The sequence below is a fragment of the Balaenoptera ricei genome, chromosome 6 (genome assembly GCF_028023285.1).
Source record: "Balaenoptera ricei isolate mBalRic1 chromosome 6, mBalRic1.hap2, whole genome shotgun sequence".
In the NCBI taxonomy this organism is placed as follows: Eukaryota; Metazoa; Chordata; class Mammalia; order Artiodactyla; family Balaenopteridae; genus Balaenoptera; species Balaenoptera ricei.
This window is the reverse complement of record NC_082644.1, coordinates 47,822,009-47,843,734: the sequence shown is the minus strand read 5'-3', so window position 1 is coordinate 47,843,734 and position 21,726 is coordinate 47,822,009. Positions and strand designations below refer to the sequence as shown.

Below are 21,726 nucleotides of genomic sequence, written 5' to 3'. Positions count from 1 at the left end.
ATCATCTCACATTATAGGCCAAGCTAATACCTGTTCTCATTTTTAGTGCTACTTTAGCTCTAATAAAGCTTCTTTTCCAAATGAAGAGAGCGCTCTGATTCCAGGCATATTACCTTATTTACTTAAAATTGTTGTTCTTGTTAAGCAACTTGTAATCTGTAACATGTGCAAATCTTGTCACAATATCTAAGGTTTTAAAACACTGCAAAATTATAAATGCTAAAATTTTTAGACTATCTCAGTACAATACAAAGTTGCTCATTTACTTACCTAAGGTGAACTAAAGTGACAGACAATCCCATCCCTCACCTTTTTAAAAATGAAGGTATTTAGAAACTACGAATGTTCCATCTTCATAGTTCCTGCATCTCATTCCTATTAAAATTGTTATGTTAACACTCACTAATTTCAAGTTTCAAAGTAGTACACTGTCAAAAATTTCTTATAACTACTACTTTCTTTTTCCTTTAGGTAGTAAAAAAGAACTATTGTAAAGTAAGTATGAGTAAGCAATCAAAATTTTAAAAAGCAGTAGAGATCAAAAGAGCTTGGGGGAAAAAACATGTATTTGAAAGCTGACCTTAGAAGATAAATATAACTTAAAAATATAAAGCTAACAATGTGAGGAGATCATATAAAACTGAAAATATAAATTTAGATTTTTTTCCCTTGTGCATAAACATTTGTGTGTACTTCTGTATTTTCAAACTTTTAATGGTTTACGAGAAAAGTAATTTACATAGGGCATATTAAATACCATATACATACACATACGCATACATATACCTCATACTGAAGGTTGTCACTTTACAGCTTCTTAGATAATTCTAAGAAGCTATTAATGTTATGTCCTTTCCCATAAACACCACAATAAAAGCACACAGGTTGCCGTTAAAAGAAAATATCAAAATTTTCACGTGTCTTTAATACCATAGACTGCTTTATCTAGACCTATTTAAAATTCTTTTTGTTCATCAAAATTGGGATAAAAAGGTAAAGGTGTATGTCTCAGTTGATAAGACACTGACAAACTGACAGAACTGGTTCCAAGGCAAACCTTTGGCCTTTATGTATTTTCCCTTGAATCAGAGTTTCATTTTCTAGACATTCTGTACATTAAGCATATAGGCAAATGAAGTACTATGTGGCAAAGTGAAACATATATATGCCACTCAAAAAGAGAGTACCTACACTCAGCTCCAAATTTTTTTTGCCCTCTCAGGAAAGGTTGCTTGATCTGATTTTCAAGCAACTCAGAAATCCAAACTTTGGTGTGTTATCACTTGATTTTTAAATGTTGGAACTATTTGAAAATTGTTAAAATATTTAAATTGAGCAAAATATCTCTATGGTTACAGGCAACAATCTAAAACTCTGGCTTATGTCTAGGTTTTAATCAAGTGCCTTGCATAGTTTTCTATTGCCACTGTAACAAAAATCACCACAAATTTAGTGGCTTAAAACAATGTGAATTTATTATCTTACAGTTCTGGAGGTCAGAAATCCCAAATTAGTCTTAACGACACTAGAATCAAGGTGTAGGTAGTGTTACATTTCTTCTGGAGAATCCATTTCCTTGTCTTTTCCAGCTTCTGCAAGATCACCTGCATTCCTTAGCTTGTGGCTCCTTTTTCCATCTTCAAAGTACATCACTCCAATCTCTGCTTCCATCATTCCATCTCTTTTAGCTGCCTTTGACCAGTTAATTACTCCCCACCACCAATGTTGCATGCGTGTGTGTGTGTGTGTGTGTTTTTGGTCTAAATGCATTTGCTAGAACCTCCAAGAAACACTGAAAATGAATGATCCTGTCTGATTCGTCATTTAAATTCACCAAGTGGGTAGTTAAGCTTGGTAAAATGGTCATTATCATATCTGAATAGTTTTCTACTATATCTTTTTTACCTACAGCTTATATTAGAAATGACTGCTGAATACTAGCAAAGGCCTTTTTAGCATCTACTTATCTGACCATGTAATTTTTCTCCTTTAATTTGTTGAAATGAATTATGCTAATAGACTTTCTAATCAAGTCTCCCGTAAATTCCTGGAGTAAATCCTACTTGGTCAGTAGCATAATTACCCACTGATACACTGCTGGATTCTATATGCTAATGTTGTACTTATAATTTTTACATCTATATTCACAAGTGAGAAGGCCTATAATCCCCCGCACACTTTTTTGGCACTATTTATGAAATTTGGGATATTAAAGCTATGCAGAAATCATAAAGTAAACTGAAGATCTTTTCATCTTTTTCTAGGGCTTGGACTAATTTAAATAACACAGGTGTAATCTGTTTGAAAATAGTTAACAGATGGCATTATTGAATGCTTTATTAGCTGTAAACACATTACATGTATCAACTCATGTAAATAATAATTCAGTTGTGAATTCACCTTGTCTTTTTCAACAGATCTCTATTCACCTTTCTAATTTCTTCTTCGTTAATCTCTTCAAGTTATCCACTTTTGGGAGAATTTGGTTAATTTGTATTTTGATAGAATACCATACATTTGCTCGCTTCAAGTTTGTTTATACAATGCTGCATGTGGATTCTCATTATTCTTTTAAACTCATACATGCCTATGATTCTGTCTCCTCCTTTCTCACTAATCTCAATTTTAATTGCTCTCTACTTATTTCCTTAATCAGACCGAAGAAGAGTTTATTTTATTTTCTTGTCTTTACAAAAATCAAGTTAATAAATTTAAATTTAATTATCCTTTTGTTTTCTGTTTCTTAGTTTTAATGTTTACCTTTGTTGTTTCATTTCTCCAACTTTCTTTTGGTTTATTTTGTTATTTTTAAAACTCCTTTAAGATGTGAACTAAGTTCCTGGGCTAGTCATTAAGCTTTTCTCTCTCATATCTAAATCTTCTCTTTAAATTTAGCTTTGAAATACTAACAGTCAAACAGAGCACATGAATTCCAACTGGATCCTGGATCAGAATCAGTTAATTAATTAAAATAAATAAGTAAACTATAAATTTTTTTAGTAATTGGGGAAATTTTATATGGGCAATATATTAGATGATATTATTTGAATTACTGTTTATTTCTGAAAAGTGATGATGGCATTGTGGCTGTAAGACTCTTATTTTTAGGAAGTGCATACTGAATTGTTTAAGCATGAAATGTTATGACATCTGTAACTTATTTTTTAATAGGTTATGAGCTGAACTGTTTCCCCACAAAGAATTCATATGTGAAACCCTAACCCGAGTGCCTAAGAATGTTGACTGTTTTGGAGATAGGGCCTTTATAAAGCTAATTAACTTAAAATAAGGCCATTATGGTAGGTGCTAATCCAATCTGACTAGTGTCCTTATAAGGGGAGACTAAGACACAGGGAGAGACACCAGGGGGACACACACAGAGAAAGACAAGCAAGTGAAAAGGCAGCAAGAGGGTGGCCATCTGCAAGCCAAGGAGAGAGGCCTCAGAGAAAACAACCCTGCCAGTACCCTGATCTGGACTTTCAGCCTCCAGAACTGTGAGAAAATAAATTTCTGTTGTTTAAGCCAGGCAGTCTGTGGTATTCTGCTATGGCAGCTCTAGCAACCTAATACAAATGGCTCTTGGGGAAAAAGGATAAATATAAGGAGAGAGCAAAAGCAAAAATGGCAAGATGTTAATGTTGCTGAATCTAGGTAGAGGGTATATGGATGTTCATTACATCATTCTTTCAACTTTTATATAAGTTTGAAGTTTTTCAAAATAAAAAGTTAGGGGGAAAAAATTTCACTGGGAAATTTATACACACACACATACATGTAAGTTTGTATTTGTTTGTTAAAGCTGCCATAACAAAATACCAAAGGCTGGCTGGCTTAAACGACAAAAATGTGTTTCTCACAGTTCCGCAAGGTAGAAGTCAAAGATCAAGGTGTCTGCAGGTTTGGTTTCTTCTGAGGCTTGCAGATGGCTGCCTTCTGGCTGTGTCCTCACATGGCTCTTCTCTGTGTGTACCCAGCCCTGGAGTCTTCCAGTGTACTCAAATTTTCTTTTCTTATAAGGACAACAATCAGATAGGATTAACTTAATCACCTCTTTTTTAAAAAAAAGATTTATTTATTTGTTTATTTATTTTATTTTTATTTTTGGCTGCGTCAGGTCTTAGTTGCGGCACTCGGGCTCTTTGTTGCCGTGCACGGGCTTCTATCTAGTTGTGGTGTGCGGGTTTTCTCTTCTCCAGTTGTGGTGCACAGGCTCCAGGGCACATGAGCTCTGTAGTCTGAGGTACGCGGGCTCTAGTTGAGGCGTGCGAGCTCAGTAGTTGTGGTGCGTGGGCTTAGCTGCCCCACGGCATGTGGGATCCCAGTTCCCTGACCAGGGATCGAACCCACATCCCCTGCATTGTAAGGTGGATTATTTACCACTGAACCACCAGGGAAGTCCCATTTACCTCTTTAAAGACCTTATCTCCAAATGAGATTACATTCAGAGGTGGTAGGGGTTAGGGATTTCCACATATGAATTTTGAAGGGACATAATTCAGCCCATAACCAGGTGTTTTCTCCTTATCCTTGCACTTACAGTCTTAAGTCTTTAAACCAAAAATTTTAATTCTATCATTTCTTCAATACTTTTCTAGCTATTTGTTTCTCTTTCTATAATTTCTATTATGTTCAGGATAGGTCTAAAATTGTCTTCCAGGTAGCCATGAGTTACACATAAGGATTTATACTTTTTGTGTGTGGTTTTTTATTATTCTGTATTTATTTATTCAACTTGATTTCTTAGGACAATGATGTAGCCCCCAGTCATAGCTAACCTCTTTATCAGTTTGTCTCCTAAGTTTAGGAATTCAGAATTTATTTTTAGTTCCTAAAACTACATTTGTGGGGACTTCCCTGGTGGCACAGTGGTTAAGAGTCCACCTGACAATGCAGGGGACACAGGTTCAAGCCCTGGTCCGGGAAGATCCCACATGCCGCAGAACAACTAAGCCTGCGTGCCACAACTACTGAGCCTGTGGTCTAGAGCCCACGAGCCACAACTACTGAGCCCACGTGACACAACTAATGAGCCTGTGCTCTAGAGCCCAAGCCACAACTACTGAGCCCACGTGCCACAACTAATGAAGCCCGCACACCTGGAGCCCGTGCTCTGCAACAAGAGAAGCCACCAGCCCCCACTCGCCGCAACTAGAGAGAGCCTGTGTGCAGCGACGAAGACCCAACGCAGCCAAAGATAAAAAGATAAATAAATAAATAAATAAATTTATTTTAAAAAAAAAACTACACTTGTGCTCTAATTGTACTTCTTTGAGAGTTTTCATTATTTTGTTAAAGTTTTCTTTCCTATAGTCTATTAATTCTGTGTTCCACAGAAGCTACCTATTCAACTTATTCAGCGTCATTTTCCTCTCTCAAATTATTGAATTCCTTTAATTGGTCTTTGCCTACTCGTAACTGTTCCCTCAGCATCTGGACAGCTCAGACTACTGTTATTTATTAGAGAGTAAAAAACCAGCAGGTAATAAAAAACATGGAAATTTTCAGCACCAAGGACCAAACATGTTAACTAACTTAGCCCTCCGTTGAAGCACTGGAACGAGGTTTTTATAAGTCTGCCCACCAGGTTCAGTTCTCTTCTATAGAGATTAACAGGACTGAATTGTCCCTTTAAGCACAAAGCACATAGCAAATGTCAGGAACATGCACTAAAGCCAGCATCTTCTCACATTAACTCCCTGTCCCACCTTCACTGTTTCACACTGCAGTATATCTCCCCATTCATAACTAAGATTATTAATAATAAAATAGTAAACAAATAATAACAAACAAGTCACATTAGCTCATTTAATCCCAATAATCCTATTGAAGCAAGGATTACCCACATTTTACAAATGTATAAAGTGATTTTAGGGAAGGTTAAATGTCTTAAAGCCAGGTCCATTAACATGAATGCTTATATAATCTCTTCAGAACTAACATTCCTCCTACTTCCACATTCATTTGTGTGACCTCAGGCACACAAATCTTTCTGGGCTTTATCTTTCCATTTGTAAAATGATGATGCTAATACCACCTACCTCACAAGGTTGTTGTACAAACCCAATAAGTGAATGAAGGCATATAAAGTGATTAGAACAGTGTCTGGCATACAACACTTACTGGCTCAGTAAGTGTTAGCTTTAATATTATTATTTATCTGGCATCTTTAGCTTATTTGGCATCTTCTAGCTTAGTATTATTATTTATTTGGCATCTTGTAGCTTTTTTTTTTTAAAGCCTATATTCTCAAATAACTCAAAAGAATCCCAATGATCTGGCACTTATCAGGTCCACAAGTGGCTACTATGACAGTTTTGGGTAATATTTGTGATTGCTTAACCTGCTCATTGCAGCATTTAAAAGCTAACATGATCTGTCTTACAGTAACATTGTAAAAGTGGGTTCTTCGCAATAGTCACTTTGAATCTAATCACCATTTTTTTCATTAGAAAAAAAAGTTTTTTAAGAGAATTAAGTTTCTAATCTGATTGGCTATCCATCAAATGGCTTCTAACAGTAAAAAAGGTAGCATTAATGTTCAGGTGTGAACAATAAAGGACTTAAACTTGACAACACCTCAAAAACTGGGAAAAATAAACAGAGGGAAACAAAGAGGCAAAATATTTGCCTTAAATAAAGGCAAACAAATGTAATCAAGCAGAAGTTGATGCTCTGTAAGAAACATCAAGAAGCAAGACGGTTAATTTAGATAATTTAAGAAACTAAGGACTTCCCTGGTGGCGCAGTGGTTAAGAATCTGCCTGCCAATGCAGGGGACACGGGTTCGATCCCTGATTCAGGAAGATCCCACATGCTGCAGAGCAACTAAGCCCGTCATGCACCACAACTACAGAGCCTGCTGCGTTCTAGAGCCCGCGAGCCACAACTACTGAGCCCATGTGCCACGTCTACTGAAGCCCACGCGCCTAGAGCCTGTGCTCCACAACAACAGAAGCCACTACAAAGAGAAGCCCATGCACTGCAATGAAGAGTAGCCCCCGCTCACTGCAACTAGAGAAAGCTTGTGCACAGCAACAAAGACCCAACGCAGCCAAAAATAAATGAATAAATAAATAAATAAAAAGAAAAAGGAAAAAAAAAAGAAACTAAAAAGTACTAAAAAGTGACAAGCCTTGTAAATGGTTAAACTATCTGAACTAGATTAGCATACTACACAGACAATTTAAAGCTAAGTATTTTGAAGGAAAATCAATAGCAAGACTTTTTAGAAATGTGTACATTTTCTACTCTGTGGGTAAGTATCAATCATCCTGTGACACTCCTAGGCAAGATGTATGTGATGACCAAAAATCTACTGATTATGAGGCAACCAAGATACAATGATTTCTTCAATACTTCAGTATAAGTAGATTATTTGATGCCCTCTACAGTTATAACATGACATTAAATTATCTTTTTTCAGTGATACTTACCCAATAGCATTGTATTAGAAATGAAATTATACTCAAGGTTTCAGGTTAAATATGTGCTACTTATTTATGCGACTGCCTCTGGTTATCTGTTTTTATTTGTGCTACTGCCTATAGCCAAACTCTGCAAACAGAGATAAAAGTCAGTCTTTGGCAACTACCAAAAAAAAAAATTGTTTTAGTCAAAAATCATCAATAGATAATAAAATCAGTTGGTGAAAGTTTGATGAGCCCATGGCAGAGCAGAATAATCTAGAAAAAGAAATTAGCATGTTGCTTCTTGATTAGTCAGCATCCCAAAACATCAGGTATTTTTCATCATCACAATAATCAAATTTTAGGTACCTATATAAAGTGAACCACCTTACTATCTCAGCTGTGAAAAGAAGCTATTATCACCAAACATTAATAGGTATGTAGAAGATATTCAGCGAGATAAAGTCTTCTAAACTACTAACATAATGTTTGGTAGAGTAAGTATAATACTTAATAAACAGTGGGTATCACTAGTGATACGTATATTCAAATTCCAAATGAGAAATGTGATTCTGCTTGAGGTCAGCATTGTTGCAGTCCTATATCTGAGCAGTAGTTTAAGAAAATCATCTTAATCCTGAAAGCAATTAACTTCATTCTCATATATACCAAAAAGACTAATCACTACAAGTAAAAAAAATCAATCCAACATTGTTGAATCACTTTATATAAATATAACACAGAAAAACAATCACATTCTTGAGGTAAGAAATCACCAAAGGGATAACAAAGAAATTCTGAAATAAAAATGAAAGTTTTTAACTTACTGACTAACTAAATCAGATCCCATCTTAGAGCCATCATCTGCCTCTTCTTCCATATCAGAGTCCATACCATTGTCACCTTATGAATGACATAAAAAAAATAGAAAGCATGCTCATAGAATGTCAGAGTGATTTAATCATTATACAGAAAGTGTCATGTATAAAGTGACGATTAAAAAACTTGAGAGTTGCTGAAAGATGACATTTTTAATTGCTTATATTTAAAATGCCTTATTAGGTATTTGTCATTGCCTTCCCTTTATCTATTTTATAAATGTACAAAATATATATAAGCAAGAATGTGTGTACATATAATACTTACAAACTATACACACATGTATACATCTATTACCATTTTACATTTAAAAAAGATGTTATCTCTGGAAATTGAAATCCTCCATTTTTTTGTTCCTTCTCTTGTAATGCTAATGCTAATATCCTTGTAGAGTCCAAAAAGAAAAGCTTTAAAATCCAAAATTCTACAGGTAATATATACAAAGAAGAGTCTTACTTCAGGCAGACAGATAAATGTTGGCAATTCTTCTAACTCTGCATTTGGGACTTATTAGAGCAGAAATGGTATTCAACAGATAATTAAAAGCAGTAAGAATATAAAGCAGAAAATTTTAAAATATTTTAAGAGAAGGCTTTGCCTTCTCAATAAGTAATTTTTTTACAGCATTTTGGGTAAACATTTTTTATTTCATTTTTTTATTGTGCACAAACTTAATGTTCTTACCTACACAACTGATTTGGAGAAACCATACATACATCAAAAAGTCCATTCCTGAGATGCTATTCTGATATGTAAACTATATTTCTGTACAGAGGTAAAAATACTCAGTGATTACCCCATAATAAAATTAAAGTAACAGTCAAGTTAAAAAAAAAAAACAACAAAAAAAAGAATACCTCAGGATTTATGCCAAGTATAGTATTAAGCACTAAGTTACCAGAAGGTAGAAATACGTATTCTTACCCTCAAGAATCTTCAAGATTTTTTTTTCAGACAGGAGCTCTAACTGTTCCTGGCACAGTTTTTTAATTTCTTCTATTGAACAGTTCTAAAGAAAATGACATTTTAAAAAATGCATTTATATAACACAGCACCAATGTAAACTAGAAAACAGCAACCATTTAAAAAAAGAAAGTCTGCTAAGCAAAATCTACAGTAAAACAAATTAAAAGTCACATAAATTTTTTTCTGGGATGAAATGTGAAGACCTGCCAGTTAACATGTAAACATTATAATTTATAGAGTTTTGATTTGGATATATAAAGTCATGTTTATTATGAAAGAACAAACTGAAGAATAAGTAGGTGCCCAGATATTCTTAATAGCAGCCTACTTATGTTAGGTAATACCTCTAAAGGCTTAAATATTCAAGTCCTAGTTCCATACATCTTAGATATATATGATGTTGGGCTTAATTTGTCCACGGCCTTTTTTCCACATCTGTAAAATTAGAATACCATGTATTTCCCTGAATAATTTTCAGAGATAAATATATGAAAACATTTATGAATTTAATGAAATATAGGCTATTACCAACTATCATTGCATACTGTTACACAGCAGTACACTACTTCTTAAAGCACCAGAAAGAATCAGTATACCTCTAACTTAGTTACTTAAACTGCCTGTATTTAATAGAATAATTTCCAGAAGGTCAAAAAATTCCTTACCTAAATATAGTAAAGTACCCTATTTCTTCCTGGCAAATTTTTAAATAGACAAAGCCATTTACGGTTCTACAAAATCCCTTCTTTATATCTTTTTGAAGTAGCTCATATTAGTTGAAAACATCCAATTATAATTTCCATTAAGTAAAATGATTGCTATAAAAAAAGTGTTTGTATATTTCTGTATATGTGGATAGCCTGATAATGTATGTAATGAAGTACCTTTAACACATCAGGAAGCATCTTCTGTAACTTCTTCTCTCCTATGATACAGAAACACTGCTGAAGCATTTCTTTTTTGTCTGATATATAGAAACTAACTGGTTTTAATGCCACAGTCAGGTCTAATCCACCTTCTTCAAGGTCACTGTGCTCTGCCAAGAATAACTCTTTTTCCAGAGTTGGCAAAAGATATTTGGCTTCCTAAAATTAAAAGAGATAAAGAACCATTAAACAATAGAAATATGTCTATAATGTCATACACTTTCATTTAATAAAATCTTCGTTAAACATTTCCAAATTCTTTTTTTGCACAAATTATTTATTTAAAACCATAGGAAAGATTATTTAATTGCTCAGTATTCTTTGAAGTTACTCTCCACTCTGTAATTATCAATAAATTGAGAAAAAGTGAAGAGATAATATCTTAGGACACACAAATGAAAATATACTCAATACTGAATGATTTCCTACAATTTTAGACTTGTGGAATACGATATTCCTCCAGTAGACAATTCACCCAAGAATTTTATGTATGCGTTGTCATTCTTCTTAATTCATAAAAAGAAATGGGATAGCAGCAAAAATGTTATAAACCACAAATATTATATAATAAAGTATCATTGCTTACCAGAAGCTATTGTCATTTTTTAAAATAAAGATTTCTTTTTTAAAAATATTTATTTATTTATTTATTTATTTATTTTTGGTGGCATTGGGTCTTAGTTACAGCACACGGGCTCTGTAGTTTGCAGCGCGCAGGCTCTCTAGTTGAGGCGCATGGGCTCAGTAGTTGCAGGCTTAGTTGCCCCGCGGCATGTGGGATCTTGGTTCCTCAACCAGGGATCGAACCCGCGTCCCCTGCATTGGAAGATGGATTCTCAGCCACTGGGCCACCAGGGAAGTCTCTATCATTTTAAAAACTGTTATATATCTAATGATATTCAAAGCAGGCAAGTAATTTAAGACATTTCAATCAATTTTACCTCCTATCTCCCAAATCTATCCAGTCTCTCCAAATCTACTGCCATAATCCTGATCCAAGGTACCATCCTCTTTTTGCCTAGATTATCTGTAGCACTTAACTGGACTCCCTACATCTAATCTGAGGTCTTGCCAATCTGTTTTGTATACTGTCACCAAAATGGATTTTATAAAATGCACATATACTCATCCTTCCTATTTACTGATATAAGCTGTCAATGACTTCCCACTGTTCTTAGGGTAATATAGTCTATTAGGTCCTTCATACTCATTGTGTTCCAAACACAACGACCTTGTCTGAACTACTCAAACATAAGGTGTTCTCCCTTCATTTCATACAGGCAGGGCTTTTGTACACACTGTTCTTCTGTCTAGGAGAGTCTTTCTTCCCCACTTCCCCATCACTCTATACTCCCAAGATCAACAAACTCAGGTATCAATTTAAAAGTCATTTCCCCAGGAAAATCCCTAACTATATTATTCAAGTAGGTTTCCTTTTTATACTTTCTAATGCAATTGTTTAAAATGCAGTTTAAAAACAGGCTAATTTTGCTTTTTTTCGGCCGGAACCGCCATCTTCCAGTAATTCGCCAAAATGACCAACACAAAGGGAAAGAGGAGGGGTACCCGCTACATGTTCTCTAGGCCTTTTAGAAAACATGGAGTTGTTCCTTTGGCCACATACATGCGAATCTACAAGAAAGGTGATATTGTAGATATCAAGGGAATGGGCACTGTTCAAAAAGGAATGCCCCACAAATGTTACCATGGCAAAACTGGGAGAGTCTACAATGTTACCCAGCATGCTGTTGGCATCATTGTAAACAAACAAGTTAAGGGCAAGATTCTTGCCAAGAGAATTAATGTGCGTATCGAGCATATTAAGCACTCTAAGAGCCGAGATAGCTTCCTGAAACGGGTGAAGGAAAATGATCAGAAAAAGAAGGAAGCCAAAGAGAAAGGTACTTGGGTTCAGCTGAAGCGCCAGCCTGCTCCACCCAGAGAAGCACACTTCGTGAGAACCAATGGAAAGGAGCCTGAACTGTTGGAGCCCATTCCCTATGAATTCATGGCATGATGGGTGTAAAGAAAATAAAAGACCTGGACTGTGAAAAAAAAAAAAAAAAAAAAAAAAAAAACAGGCTAATTTTAAAGAATACTATGATAATTACACTGAAAAAGCAAAGGTTAGCTCTTGTTCTAACTGCTCACAAAGCAATTCAGGTGTTACCAAGGATGTAAAGGAACTGAACTCCCATAGAGTGCTAGTAGGAATATAAAATAGTGCAGCTGGTTTGGAAAACGGTTTGTAGTTCCTTATAAAGTTGCCATATGATGCAGAAATTTCATTCCTGGATATATATCCAAAAGAAATGTAACCATAATTACACAGAAACTGCACAGAAACTGGCACACAAATGCTCACAGCAGCATTATGCATAATAGCGAAAAGTTGGAAACAATCCAAATGTCTATCAATTGATAAATGAAAAAATTAAATGTGGTACTAGCCACACAATGAAATATTATTCAGCTACAAAAAGAAATGAAGTACTGATATGTGTTAAAACATGGGCAGACTCTGAAATAAAAATATGCTAGGTGAGAGAAGCCAGACACAAAAGATCACATATGATTCTATTCATATAAAATGCCCAGAACAGGGAAATTTATAAGTCTATAGAGGGGACTTCCCTGGTGGCTCAGTGGTTAAGAATCTGCCTGCCAATGCAGGGAACACGGGTTCGAGCCCTGGTCTGGGAAGATCCCGCATGCCGCAGAGCAACTAAGCCCGTGTGCCACAACTACGGAGCCTGCGTTCTAGAACCGCAGCCACAACTACTGAAGCCGGCACGCCCTAGAGCCCGTGCTCCGCAACGAGAAGCCACCACAATGAGACGCCCACACATCGCAACAAAGAGTAGCCCCGCTCGCCACAACTAGAGAAAGCCCGCGCGCAGCCACGAAGACCCAACGCAGCCAAAAAAAAAAAATCTACAGAGATAGAAAGTAGATTAGTGATTGCCTAGGGATGGAATGGGTGTAGGGGTGTAGGGGTAGTAGGGATGACAGCTAAAAATTACACATAGGGTTTCTTCTGGGGATGATGAAAATATTTTAAAATTGACCACAGTGATGGTTGCACCACTCTGTGACTATACTCAAAAACCAGTGAACTGTATACTTGAAATTAGTAAATTGTACGGTATGTGAATTATATCTCTATAAAGCTGTTAACAACAACAATAGGGAATGCAATACACAACAAATATTATGGCACTATTGGAGTTTTGCGATGTTCTCTACATGCCTAATATATAATGACTTCTTTTTTTCTTTTACAAATACAGTTACTTCTCATGAGAAGTACAGTTTAGTTCTGTATGCAAATGCTTATAGAATCCTTATTATTGGTCTCCCCATAATAATAAAGAGTACTAAAGACATGTACACTATTTAAGATAAGAATGGTGATATCCAAAACTGAATCTAAAAGGGGTGGAAAAAATGCATAGATCTATAACTATTGAAGAATTTGGGGAAAAAAAGATGGCGGTTAAGGGAAAAAACACTACCCCTAGAAAAATCCACCAGACCCCGATAGCTGTATGGTCCAACAGTCAAGTTCCAACATATCTTTGAGAAAAAGATATAAACTACTCTGGAACACACCAAAAAAAATGCAAAGCTTTCCCAACTCAATCCATAAGGCTACCATAACCCTGATACCAAAACAAGACAGGATAACTACAAAAATAAAAACAATAAGCTGATTTAACTTAAGAACATAGGTACAAAAGTAAAAATACTGAATTTCAGCGGAGTACAACAACCAAATCAACAAATCAAATAGTATTTATCCCAAGAATGCTGAGGACAATTCAATATAAGTTAACTTATCAATAAAATTACATAATCAGATTAAGAAGCAAAACTACTGATCACCTCAACAGAATGCCCTAAAGGCATCTGATAAGAACTCTACAACCCTCAGAAAACCACTAATTAAAGAAAATTTCCTTAACTTGATCAAAGGTATCTTTCAGAACCTATGGCAAATACACTTACTGGTGTAAAATTAGAAATGTTTCCACTACAAAAAAGAATGGGAAAAGAATGCCCACTATGAACGCTTGTGTTCAACACTATACTAAAAGCCTTAGATTAAAAAGAAAGAAAAGGACTTCCCTGGTGGCGCAGTGGTTAAGAATCCGCCTGCCAATGCAGGGGACATGGGTTCGAGCCCTGGCCTGGGAAGATCCCACATGCCGCGGAGCAACTAAGCCCGTGTGCCACAACTACTGAGCCTGCGCTCTAGAGCCCGTGAGCCACAACTACTGAGCCTGCGTGCCACAACTACTGAAGCCCGCGCGCCTAGAGCCCGTGCTCAAGAGAAGCCACTGCAATGAGAGGCCCGTGCACCGCAATGAAGAGCAGCCCCCACTCACTGCAACTAGAGAAAGCCTGTGCGCAGCAACGAAGACCCAACACAGCCAAAAATAAATAAATTAAAATTTAAAAAGAACAAAAAATAAGAAATATCAGGGATGAAAAAGAATATATATATGTATATGTATAACTGAAGCACTTTGCTGTACACCTGAAACTAACACAACACTGTAAATCAACTATACTCCAATAAAAAATTAAAATTAAAAAAAATTTTTAAATAAAAAAAAGAATTCAGGGCTGACAAGAGTTAATAAAGAGGCTGCATATCAAACGATTAATGGGGAAGCATAGAGACTTCCATGATTTTCCCTTCATTTCTGTGTTGTATACATTTAAAGTATGTATTCATGCATTTGTTTTATAATGTAAGCAAACTTTTTTTAAAAAACGTTACTATCTTGCTAGGTCGATGGAGCATAAAGAACATGGCTTTTATAATCAGATATTGCATTCGAATGTAGGCGTTATTAACAAACTGTGACTGTGGGTAGACTTCCTTAACCTCTTTGAGCCTCAATTTTCTCATCTTGTAACGTGGAGGAAGAGAGAAATAAAGCGCGGCTCGCAAGGGCACTGAAGGGTAGTTCCTGACCCATACTTTTCAAGGAGACTGAGGAGACCACAGGAGTGGAAGAAGCCAAAAGCAGTATGAGTCAGACGATCGGTAAATTCGGAAACTTTAAGTTCTAGACGTGGGAGTGTGGGGTTCAAGGGAACTCAGGAGCATGAACTTCAAACACGGGACCCCTTAGGATCGCAGCGCTAACATGAGATACCTCCGGCTCCGCATCCCGCTGCCACATTCCGCTCCTCGCCCACCTTCTTCCGGAAACGCAGCCGCTTCGAGAAGCGGCGGGAAGAGCACGCACGCACCTGCTGCAAGGAGCCGGAGACGCTGGCAGATGAGTCAGTGCTCCTCCGCTTACGGCGCTCACTGCGCTCCACGCTGCTCCCACCCCAGCAGCTGCCGCCGCTCCCACCGCCAGTGACACTTCCACTCAAGCTGGTGTTCCCACAGCAGGTGACGCTCCCGCAGCCGCTGGCGCTCCCGCAACCGCTGGTGCTTCCACTGCCGCCGCTGGCGACGGCGGGAACCGGGTCCGGCGCCGCGAGCGCCGCCGCCGCCTCCTGACCGCTTCGTTTGCGCCGCTTCTCCCGGGAAGACTTCTTCCCAGTCATGATCCCGCCGCTGCAACCATCCGGGGAAATCCCGCCGCTTCTGGATCGACCGAAAGCCTGCCGCAGCAGCTAGCGACGGGCACGGGCGTCGCAGCTTTGACGTCACTTCCGGCCGCATCGCTAACGTCAGGAGTCGTTTCTGGAGGCGGGGCCGGGGCCAATAGCGCTGCCTCCACCAGCCGAGGAGGTAAGCTTCAGTTTGCGGCAGGTGAGCGGCGTGGGTGGTCTTTTGTTGTTTGTTTTCATACCCCTACAAAGGGCCCAAGGCGGAGCATTACAACAGCTCTTTGCCTTATTGACACTGTTTTTCAATCTTTGTCTATATACAATACATAGTAAGGTAAAAGGTATATTGTTTGATTCTCTAATGTCATTTGTCTTTCAATTTTTGTTTGACACTAACAACAATAAAGAAAATTTAAGGGAAATCTCATTATCCTCATCACGTGGATAGATTTTTTTTAATGTATTTTAGGGAGTTGTACAAGAGTAGGGTCTTCTGCTTCTTTGTTTTTCCCATTAACACTACTCTCTGGGCATGATTCCTTTTCGCTCTAAAGGCGCTTGACGCTTGTATTTATTCTTTCTCAATTTATTTAATATTCAAATACTGGCGCTTAGGTTGTTGACAGCCTGGCACATTGTCAGAAAAATGCTGCTATAAATAACTTAAGAAAAAATTTACATTATTTTGTACTCAAAAAAAAGAAATTGATCAAAGGATATCAGCATCTTATTTTTCTTCTATTTAATCGAGTTCCTTTGAAAAAGAAGGGCTGAACCAACTTAGAATGTCATGCATATACTGAAATCTTTTTAAGAATTTGTTCTAACACATGATAATAGTAGTTTTAACTTGTATTCTTGACTTACAATGTTGAATACTTTTCCACTGATTGGAACACTGTTTCCTCATCATCAAGTAGTCCGGTATTGTTTAACCATTTATCTACCAGAATAAGTATAGCGACCTGCTAAATGTAAATTAATTCTTTATGTTGGGGAAAGAGGAGCAGGAATAAAATACTATTGGCATATTAGTGTTGCTACCTTTTCTCTGTTCCTTCTTTCCTCATAAACTGCCGTTTCACACTAGTTCTTGTTTTTTTGAAGGAGAGGAAAACAAGAAGAGTTTAGTAGTGGAGGTGACCAATAAGGAGATCCCAGACCATTTTTTAAAGGGATTTGAGGCAAGAAATGCAAAAGAAAAGGAGCAGTGTGTGAGGGCAGCAATGGAAAAGAATAGAAGAGAATTTAAGGACTATTTCCGGAGATTATGTATTTCCTGCACAGAGTGCAAGAGGGACAAGAAAAAGACGAGTGAGTTTTTGAAAATAGATTATGGGTCATAGTTTTATGAATGTTAGCTTTTGTGGGCTGCTGTGTGGGATTTTTGGATCTAAACACAAACCAGGTTTTAAAATCAGAGATCAAGAACACATAAAAAAATGTGTCACCGTTTGGCTTGGGTGGTCTCAGCTGAGGCCTTTAGCCACGGAAGGAAAAAGGTAAGGATAGGGCAACACTAGCTGGGTGGTAGTAATTTTCTAACTTTCATTGAGGTGATAGAAAGCAGTTGAAAAAAGAAACCTCCCTTTGACCACATTCCCTATGTGTCTCAGTCACTCAGCAACTACTTAGTAAGTGCCTAAAACAAACCAGGTTGCAGGGGCAATCCCAGGTCTGGGAAAATAGCTGTCTCCACTCCCCATTCCACCCATATATTTGTCTTCTAAAGTCAATGCTGAGGCCAGGCCCCCTGTGCCCTCAGGAGTTCCATATTGGCCTCATTAAGTCTCATGCCTGAAAGGAATGGGAGTATTACAGTATATTCACAGACAGAATAAATACATAAAATCAATAACATGTAATGGTTGTGACCTTGTTACGAACTGAATTATGTTCCTCCAAAATTTATATGTAGAAACCCTAACTAACCCAATATAACTATATTTGGGGTAGGGAGTTTAAGGAGGTAATTAAGCTTAAATGAGGTCATGAGGACAGGGAAAGGGCTTTGACTCATGGTGTGAATATGTCAGAGACATCACAGGTTGGCTTAGAGTCAGTGAGATGCCATTGTCTATTTAGGTTGAACCATATGAAATTGCCTTTTTTGTAGGTCAAAACTGGTTGAATGGGGGCTTCCCTGGTGGCGCAGTGGTTGAGAATCTGCCTGCTAATGCAGGGGACACGGGTTCGAGCCCTGGTCTGGGAAGATCCCACATGCCACGGAGCGGCTGGGCCCGTGAGCCACAACTACTGAGCCTGCGCGTCTGGAGCCTGTGCCCCGCAACGGGAGGGGCCGCGATAGTGAAAGGCCCGCGCACCGCGATGAAGAGTGGCCCCCACTTGCCGCAACTAGAGAAAGCCCTCGCACGAACCGAAGACCCAGCACAGCCAAAAATAAAAATAAAATAAATAAAAATTAAAAAAAGTAGTTATAAAAAAAAAAAAAAACAAAACTGGTTGAATGGTGACAGTTTCATATGGTTCAACCCAATATTATAGAGCTTAAGAGGCCCAGCACTAAATATTGTTATGAACTTAAAAGCTCTGCAAGCAGATGCAGGACTGCTTTTCTGCCCTGGAACAAATATACGGGAGGGTAGACAGAGATTGGGATTTATATGCCATTTTCATAACTACTCTTCAGCAACCCAGTGAGCATTAATCACAGTGATTGACTAGGGACAGGATGCATTAATGCTGGGGCCAATCAGTACTTCTCTGGAATCTTATAAAGAGACATTAGATGAGAATTTTGCTCTTTCATCTTAAATGATGAACTATAAGGAAGTTACCTCATAGCTGCTAGTTGTCATGTTCCCTGACCTGGGAAGGATGCTACGAGAATGAGACCAACAAGAGACACTTGCTGGAACAAGACACAGAAAGTCCTAATGGTGTCATTTTTCATCAGTGAGCCAATAATTCTTTTTTTTTTTTTTTTTTAAGCTGATCTGTTACTTTCTGTCACTTGCAATGTAGAGTCCTAATTAATACAACTTACAACACGTAAGATGTTCCATGAACAGCATTTTTTTCTGCTGCCCCATATCTTTCCTAGAAATATACCCTCCGAGACTATTCAAAAACCCCACCTCCACTCATCTTAACTACATCTAAGGTTTCACTTCTTATTTAAAACCCTTCCAAATCACTTGCATTCTGAACCCTGCTAAGATTAGCCGCTTTTTCCTTTGTAACCTACTGTTCTCCCTACAGAGCAACCAAAACTGTCTACTGCAGGCACTTGCTAATATCTTCTTCAAAATACTGTTAGTTCTCAGGAACAGAGGCTGTGTATTACATATCTTTGTAGTCTCAACATATAATACAGTATCTGGCACATGCTAGAAACTCAATGCTTGTTAAACTCTGTACTGAGAAGTTGCAGATCCACACAGAGCTTCTTTCTATGTCGCCACTGTGGTAAATGGCATTAATGGCTCCAGGTCTTCACCTCTCTGTATTCATGCCCTTTGCCATGTAATTTGATAATGTCCTTCTTCCACTGACTAGAGACATAATTCCTGCAAAGTGGAGTCAGCCATATGACTTGATGAAGCCAAGGGGATATTAGCAGATGTGCAGCAAGCAGTCTCAAAAAAAGCTTGTGCAGTTAGGATGGTCCACTCTTGTGCTTCCACCATCACCATGAAAATTATATACTCAGACTAGCCCATTAGTCCCAGGAGAAAGAGGAGACAAATAGGGCTCAGCTGCCCCAGCTAAGCTATCCAGTCAAGTCCAGAGTAGAGTCACAAATGAGCCTCGCCAGGATCAGCCAAACCCCAAACTTGTAACTCCTGAGCTAAATAAATGCTATCGTTTTTGTTATTGTTTTCTGTGCAGTATTACTGTGGCTATAGTTAACTTATATGCATACTTTCTAGACTCCCCTTGCCCCCTCTTTCCTTGTATTTCTCTGCTAGTTATGAGAAGGACCTTCAACGCTGTTTGATATCAAATGAGTCACTGTTCAATGCTACAGCTGTAGGATGGGTAGATGTGATTCTTATATTCTAACAGAAATGCCTTTATATTTCATGGTGAGGTTCTGTGGCATTATAAAGAAGTGTAAGGATATTTGTGTTTAGAGTTCCAACCAACTGCTTTTATTAAAAAATCATCAGGGCTTCCCTGGTGGCGCAGTGGTTGAGAGTCTGCCTGCCAATGCAGGGGACACGGGTTCGAGCCCTGGTCTGGGAGGATCCCACATGCCGCGGAGTGACTGGGCCCGTGAGCCACAATTGCTGAGCCTGCGCGTCTGGAGCCTGTGCTCCGCAACAAGAGAGGCCGCGATAGTGAGAGGCCTGCGCACCGCGATGAAGAGTGGCCCCCGCTTGCCACAACTAGAGAAAGCCCTCGCACAGAAACGAAGACCCAACACAGCCATAAATAAATTAAAAATAAATAAATAAATAAAATTAAAAAAAAAAAAAGTTTAAAAAACTCATCAGGACACCACCACCCCCTACCACCTACATGGGCACTTTTTCCCCCCATAGCAATAAAATCTAGCATTTTTCTTTTCCTTTTAAATATTCTTTGTACACAGCAGTCACTTTCATTGTTAAAGAAGATGTTAGACTTGGTTAACTTTGAAAGTAATGCTTGATAAACACATTATGTGGCAGATATTTTGCTAGGCTTTTTTTTTTTTTTTTTTTTTGGCTGCGTTGGGTCTTCATTGCTATGCACGGGCTTTCTCTAGATGCGGCGAGCGGGGGCTGCTCTTCGTTGCGGTGCGCGGGCTTCTCTTTGCTGTGGCTTTTCTTGTTGCAGAGCATGGGCTCTAGGTGCACAGGCTTCAGTAGTTGAGCTCGCAGGCTCTAGAGCGCAGGCTCAGTAGTTGTGGCGCAGGGGCTTTGTTGCTCCGCGGCATGTGGGATCTTCCCGGACCAGGGCTCGAACCTGTGTCCCCTGCATTGACAGGTGGATTCTTAACCACTGCGCCACCAGGGAAGCCTGTATTTTGCTAGGCTTTTACACAAATATCTTATTCTTCTATTTTATGAAATCTCAATGTAGAGATGTGTAAACTGGGACTGAGGTTAAGCAACTTGCCTTAACTCATTAGTAAGTGGTGGAAATATCACTGAACTATATGGCTTTTTAACTCCAAAGCCAGTAATCTTTTGCTATATTACACTGCATCTCTGGTTGCTCTTACTATTGAAATTTTAAATGATGTAGATGTAAGCAAACATTTCTTGAATTTATTAGTTCCTTTGAGGACACAAGAATGAAAGAAATGTGGTTTGAGGACTTGTTTCAGGCCACCTTTTTCTGCTCTATGTATCAACCTTACATGCCACTACCAACCATCATAGTTGCTATTATGATAAAGTGAAGTGGCTACTACAAATCGAGATTTTTCTCCATATGGATATCCAGTTTTGCCAACATCATTTTTTAAATGTAATTTTGTTTTGTTACTACTGACTGTGAAAAAAATTTACTTGACCTCTTTCAGTTTCTTCACCTGTAAAAGTAAGATTACTAGCAGTACTTGCCCCATGGAAATAATGGTAAACATAGGAAATAGCATAATGTACTTGCTTAATGCATGCTATTTAGTTTACTTAAATTCATCTGTTCTTTGCAATGCTGCTCAACTGGTTGGTTTTAAATACAATTGCAAACCATTGAGTAAACATTGCTATATCATATGCCTTAAATGTAGAGTGATGTTATCTCTATCACATCATATCTAATGAAAATATCATTGCCACTTGGACATTATACTTTTCTGATTTATTATAAAGTGTCCAGGAAACCTAGGGTCAAGTTTTAAGTCCCAGGAATTCATCTTAGGCCTAGGATCAATATCAGCCTACCTACTTTACAGAAGTATGTTGGTCAACCTTCTCCTCTAAAACTTCCATTACCCACCTTATTCTGAAGGCTATTTTCCTCCATGACAGGCACGAGTGGTTTACTTTTGCCCTCAAAGTCAAGATCCTGCC

General features: G+C 37.9%; 2 protein-coding genes and 1 long non-coding RNA gene across 4 annotated transcripts in view; 2 read left to right on the top strand and 1 right to left on the bottom strand.

Moving 5' to 3' along the window:
* The window catches only part of CAAP1 (caspase activity and apoptosis inhibitor 1), a 54,000-nt gene extending 38,160 nt beyond the window's left edge, over positions 1 to 15,840 (bottom strand). Inside the window, exons 1-4 of one of the 2 annotated variants that reach the window (XM_059924637.1) lie at positions 15,446 to 15,840; positions 10,139 to 10,339; positions 9,213 to 9,297; positions 8,237 to 8,312 (exon numbers count right to left, since the gene is read on the bottom strand). In XM_059924637.1, coding sequence (XP_059780620.1) covers positions 8,237 to 8,312; positions 9,213 to 9,297; positions 10,139 to 10,339; positions 15,446 to 15,751 — 668 coding nt within the window. In that variant the 5' untranslated portion in view covers positions 15,752 to 15,840. Of the gene's footprint in view, positions 1 to 8,236; positions 8,313 to 9,212; positions 9,298 to 10,138; positions 10,340 to 15,348; positions 15,423 to 15,445 lie in introns of those variants that run through there. The other variant, XM_059924638.1, reaches the window with a different exon arrangement.
* Positions 11,678 to 12,245, top strand: LOC132367780 (large ribosomal subunit protein eL21). Its single transcript, XM_059926371.1, has one exon. The coding sequence runs from the start codon at positions 11,715 to 11,717 to the stop codon at positions 12,195 to 12,197; it is 483 nt and encodes a 160-aa protein (XP_059782354.1). The 5' UTR covers positions 11,678 to 11,714; the 3' UTR covers positions 12,198 to 12,245.
* A 7-nt stretch (positions 15,841 to 15,847) lies between the features above and the next one.
* LOC132367030 (uncharacterized) lies at positions 15,848 to 18,182 on the top strand. The gene is made up of 3 exons (XR_009503644.1): positions 15,848 to 15,959; positions 16,865 to 17,071; positions 17,874 to 18,182. It is a non-coding gene; the product is annotated as an uncharacterized LOC132367030 (long non-coding RNA).
* The last annotated feature ends 3,544 nt before the right edge of the window (positions 18,183 to 21,726 follow it).

Bases quoted from the DNA above. Each gene is read 5' to 3' on its own strand.
- LOC132367780 (XM_059926371.1), top strand. From the start codon at position 11,715: ATGACCAACACAAAGGGAAAGAGGAGGGGTACCCGCTACATGTTCTCT.